Source organism: Limulus polyphemus, unplaced genomic scaffold, assembly GCF_000517525.1.
Source record: "Limulus polyphemus unplaced genomic scaffold, Limulus_polyphemus-2.1.2 Scaffold5150, whole genome shotgun sequence".
Taxonomy (NCBI): domain Eukaryota; kingdom Metazoa; phylum Arthropoda; class Merostomata; order Xiphosura; family Limulidae; genus Limulus; species Limulus polyphemus.
Window position 1 is genome coordinate 9,493 of NW_013670760.1, and position 5,713 is coordinate 15,205.

At 39.2% G+C, this 5,713-nt stretch overlaps 1 protein-coding gene across 6 annotated transcripts in view; it reads left to right on the forward strand.

Moving 5' to 3' along the window:
- LOC106472192 (DNA-directed RNA polymerase III subunit RPC7-like) overlaps positions 1 to 5,713 on the forward strand; it is a 24,499-nt gene that overhangs the window by 7,732 nt on the left and 11,054 nt on the right. For all 6 annotated transcript variants that reach the window (XM_022400799.1, XM_013932819.2, XM_022400800.1 and 3 more), the window contains exon 3: positions 1,793 to 1,985. In XM_022400799.1, coding sequence (XP_022256507.1) covers positions 1,793 to 1,985 — 193 coding nt within the window. The remainder of the gene's footprint in view (positions 1 to 1,792; positions 1,986 to 5,713) is intronic.

Here is a 5,713-nt window from a genome sequence, read left to right on the forward strand (position 1 = left end):
ACCCTCACACTTAGCTTCTGTTGCCCATATGTAACCCATTATGTAGTCTAGCAACATGGGATCTAAGTAGACGATAGATTGTTTCTGTTTGATCCAGGAACATCTTCAATGTTCTCTCTTACACAAATTCCTTCCTCCCAGTTTCTTCTTTTGATGTGGGAGAACTTTCGCTTTTCCTTTACTGAACCACCAGGGAAATTTATAAAGAAAGTTCCTTTTTGGGTTGGTTTAATCCCACCTGTATGAAACCAAGTGGATGCACCCCTTGATTGGAAGTAGGGAAGGGGCATTTACCTCCTCGAAGTTTAGTACATTAAGAACCAGCCCATTCCCATTGGTTAAGACTTTTAGTTCTTCTCTGGATGCAGATCTGGGATAATTTATCCCTGCACTTGCTTATTCTGGTGGGCATTTCATGGAAGTATATTTTTATGTACTATACAACTTATTGTCCCAGCCACACTATACAAACATAATCTGCCAACCCTCTGATATATACAAGCCAGTTGAGCAGTTTTTACAGTCTACCTACCGTTGCAACACTTTAATACGTTACATGAAGTTCTGTATTGGTCAAAGAGGAGTTCCTGCTTGAGATGGATGCAGTTTTTACCAAGTGATGCTCCCATTCATCTCCTCCCTCCTTGTTGGTGACTTGTTCACAAGTTTTCCCTTTCTGTCACTATATTCTCAGAAAGAAGCTCATCATTTACATTTCTCTATCTACACTGGCTCCTCCACTGTCTTATCAATATGGAGTTCTAGCTATGTGGTCTGTGGAGAGGTGAGTAGCATTTCTGAAGTTAACATTTTCCTTACCTGAAAATACAGGTGTCCATAAAGTCTGGAGACATAAGGAAATGACCTAGATATATATATATCTATTATGTTAATTATGACCTAAATTTGGAGGAGAACACATTAAACAGTTGTAGTTTCAATATACAACTTCTTTTTTTAATTGCCCTATGTCTCCAGACTTTATGGACATCCTGTATATCTCAGATAGATACTCACCTGTCCACAGAACCATCCACCCTTTCCCACTTTCAGTGTGTCTGTTTTGCTTCATCGAGAATGAAATTTGTATATACATAAAGGACTCAAGGGGAGTACTGCATGGAGGGTGTGTCACCTTTTTATTGATGGAGCAGTATAATCTAATGTTGATTGTGTCATAGACTGGTCCAAGAGACATTTTGTTTAGGGGTGAAAGTTTTTTCAAATGCTTGATGCATGCACAAAAATGTATTGGCAGTGGCACAAGGTATTATCTACATGTTCTGTGGAGAGGTGAGTATCTATCTGAAATACATTTTCAGGTAAGAAAAACATTTAACACTTGAACTTGAAAACTGCATAAAATTTAACATAAATATTACTAATTGCACCTTTTGCCTAGTCATTTCACAAGCTGTATGAAAAATGTTAAACAAATCTTAGTGTCATTTTAGTTTAATTAAACTTCTTATTTCTAAAATACTTTTCACATTAAATCTGATTTTTAGTACTTGAGCAGTCTCCTCTGAAAATTAAAAGCTAAAAAATCTAATATTTTCTTTGTATGTATGTACTTTTTTCTTTTTGTTATTGACTCTAGTGATTTAATTTTCTTTTGTATTAGCATCATGTGAGAAATGTTATGTTTTGTTACATTTTTTTTCTTTTTTACTGACTATCTTTTTTAGCTATACCTGGGTAAGTACCTCTTTAGCTTTATTATATTAACATTTTTAGATAGATTTTAACTTGAAGTCAAATTCTAGTTAATGTCACTCATTTATTATTTCAGAATTTGGAATTTAAACCCAGACCACTCTTATCTGGTGAGGAACATGATTACATTTTAGCTTTGAAACAAGAACTACGAGGGACACTCAAAGATTCTGGATTCTATGTACAACCTGTAGTACAAAAAAAAGATGTAGAACGATATACTGATAAGTATCAGCATGGAACACTCTCTGGAAGTGAGATAAAATTTGGTAAGTCTTTTACTTTATTCCACTGGTTATAAAGCAGAAAGTTACCACATTTTTTATACTTGCATGAAAGTTGTTACTGTTTAATGATAATTTTTTCAGACAGTATAAAAAAATGTCTAAGATTAGACAGACATTGGCTTATTTTTATTATGAATATTCTATAACAGTTTTCTTGGCTTTTCTTATATCCCCCTCAAGGTGGATTCCTGTACGTAGTGAGGGGACCTCCCAGGGAAAGTTCTGTATCTTCATTTTACCTCCTCTGGGATATTAACATCTACCCATGTGTTTGTCATGTGTGGCATCCCGTGAAGGGGAGGAGAGGATCTTGGTGGTTGAAGGGTGTTATCTTGATGGGTCAATTTATATTGGTAGTGCCTCGACATATCACTTTGGCCTTTAGTACCTGTAGACAGGTGGCCTTGAGGTGGCTCCCCCAGGGTTAATTGGCTGGTCCTGTTGGGCTAGGGTCAACAGTGTTGGACGTTCTCAACAGGTGTTGTTGACATTGTGTCTAATGCTGGTGTTTAGATATAATGCCCATGAAAACCTTTGCATAGCTACAATGTTATTGTTTGGCATTGTAGTGCATTCCCTCGTAGGGCTCCATGGTTTGTGGGGTCAGTGGGCACTGAATTTTCTCCATTTTTTATGGATCTTGCACCCAGTGCCCCCCCAAAAAAAAACAAAAACAATAAAAAACTCATGTTGATAGGTAAGTGACCATGTTTGGAAGACTCGGATCAGCAGTCACCACCCCTATCTGTTCCTGAAGCTCATTTTTTCATTCTTCATTCGTTGTCTGACAAACCTTTAGAGAAAATGTCTCCCTTTTTCATTCAGAAGAGATTAGAGGGGCTTGCTGGCTCTCCAAATTCAGTTAAGGAGCTATGTTCTGGAGACATCTTGGTGGAAACATCTACACCAAAATACAGCAAAGTCCTCCTGAAATCAAAAGCCAATGGGGATATACTTATTGAGGTTACTCCAAATGCTACTTTGAATTTCTCATGAGGAGTTATCATTGAGTAGGATTTAAGGAGTATCCCCAAGCTGGAGATCCTTGCTGGTTTCTCCAGCCAAGGAATTTCTACTGTGCGACATATCTCCACTCATAATGATGGAATTATGCTGCCTACCAATGTCCTTATATCCGCTGCTGCACTCCATTCCACTGCTACAGTAGGAGTGCTGACAGATCTTTCCGTGCCTCCATTAGAATTTTTCTCACACCATGTAAAGAGTCTTTTGCCCTGTTTGGATGCAAGAGTCTTGGGCTAAGATATCACCACTTTCCTTTCTGGGCAGATCATCTCCCGTTTACACTGGTGGAACATAAGCTTGCTTTTCATCAGTCTGGCAGTACATCAGTCGGGCCTGATTACATTCACTATGAAATGCTGTGCCATCTCTCTCCTGCCTTTGTTGCTCTTATTCTGGTTGTTTTTAATGGATATGGCAAGTGAATGTTTTTCCAGATGCGTGGCACAAGACTATTGTTATCCCTTTCTCAAAGCCCTAGAAGGAGCCCAAAATTACTTCTAATTATCATCCAATTGCTTTGACTAGCTGTCTCTATAAAGTTTCAGAGAGGATGGTTTATGTACGTCTTGTTTGGTTACTTGAATCAAAAAAACTCGTCTCACCCAATGTGGTTTTCATAGACAGTGCCACCATGAACCACCTGATTCATCTCAAAACCTCGATCAGAGAAGCCTTTCTCAAGAGAGAGCATATTGTTTTTATCTTCTTTGATCTTGAAAAAGCTTATGACAATACATGGAGGTTTGGCATTTTGTGTGACCTCCATTGATATAGTTTGCATGGAAATTTACCCATTTTTATTTGTAACTTTTTACTCGACTGGAGTTTTCAAGTCTGTATGGGCTCAAACCTGTCCCAATCCTTCACACAAAGGAACTTGGAGTTCCTCAGGGCAGTGTCTTGAATGTCATACTTTTCAGTATTAAGATTATTGCTATCGCTGAACAACTTCCTCTTACTGTTGCAAATAGCCTCTATGTTGACAACTTCCACATTTCTTGTCACTCGTCAACCAGGAGGTGTATTGAGCAGTAGCTTCAAATGGCTCTCACTTACTGGTTGGGGTGAGCCAGGACAAATGGTTTCACATTTTCTTCATCTAAGACCATTTGCATAGCTTTTTTGCCACCAGTAGGGTTTGCATTCTGATCCATAGCTCCATCTGGGGGGTGATGTTCTTCCCGTGGTGGCTGAAACTAAGTTCCTGGAATTTATCTTTGACCATAAGCTTACTTTCATTCCTGAACATCCTCTGTGTCCTCTCTTCCACCTGTTGGGGTGTAGATAGATGTTTCATGCTCAATATCTATCGTATCCTCATACGATCAAAGCTGGACTATGATGGGTCTAGGGTCTACGGTTCAACTAGAGACTCTGCCTTGAGGATGTTGCACCATCTGGGGCTTCAGCTATGCACAGGGGCTTTTTGCACCTCACCAATCCAGAGTCTGTACATTGAATCCCATGAACCTCCTCTTCACCTCATACATTTGTAACTTTCTTTGCAACATGTTACCAAACTTTGATCCTTATCACAGTAATCTCACCTGGGATTGTATCTTCTTTCTTTAGTGGCCTTTGCTGTTTGAGAATCTGTGGTTTGCCATTCCTCCATTTAGCTATTGTATACAGGCACAGCTAACTGAATTTGGTCTATCATTAGATGATATTGCTGATTCTGATCACCATCCCATTCCTCCATGGCTTGTTACCACCCCCACGTGTGACCTTTATTTCTGTCATCTGAGGAAGGCGGATACTCCTGATTAGAAGTATTGTCTTCTCTTTGCCAGACATCTTTTGAACCATTCTTCTGTTCTTGTTTTTACAGATGGTTCAGAATCAGTTGACTCTGTGGGCTCTACTATGGTTTGTTGTGGCTTGGTGGTTGCTCATAGGATCCTCTCTACAGTTTCTGTGTTCACTGCCACGTTGTATGCTATTTTTCTTGCCATGGATCACATTGAAGCAGTTGAAGTACTAAATACTAACCAGTACTCTATCTATACTATTTCCACTGATTCTCTTAGCTCCCTACTGGCCATAGAATTGCTTAATGTGGGTTCTTACCCTGTTCTCATGGACATTCACAAACAACTGGCCCAATTTTTGTCTGTCTAGTTTTTCTGGATACCTGGTCATATTACTATTATGAGAACAAGCTTGTTGACACCACAGCTAAGTCTGTCTGCTCTGGCATTGTCACAGCCATGCCTGTCACATATATGGACGACGGTCCTGTGATCAAGTCATGGCTTCACACCAGTTGGCAGTCGACTTGGGGTGAACACATTCATAACAAGTTTTTCCAACTCAAACCATCTGTTGATCTTTGGCCATCTAGTTTCCATAAGGAATGGAGAAAGGAAGTTGTCTTGTGTAAGCTACTCATTGTTTTCTTTTATGTGGGACTGATCTACCAATGTGTGACCTTTGTGACACTCAAGTCACAATTGCCCATGTTTTGCTATCATGCTGTTGTTATGGCTGTGAACAGCAGCACCATTTTAGGCATGTTTTTTTTTCAGGGTTTACCCCTGACATTGGACAGTGTCATTGGCAGTGGTGACACTGTCTAGCTGGACTGTGTTTTATAGCTTTTTATGAGCCACTGGCCTTTTTCATTCTATTTAATTTTATATTGGATATTGTTTAGCTTTTAACTTGTTTTCTTCTTCTTACAT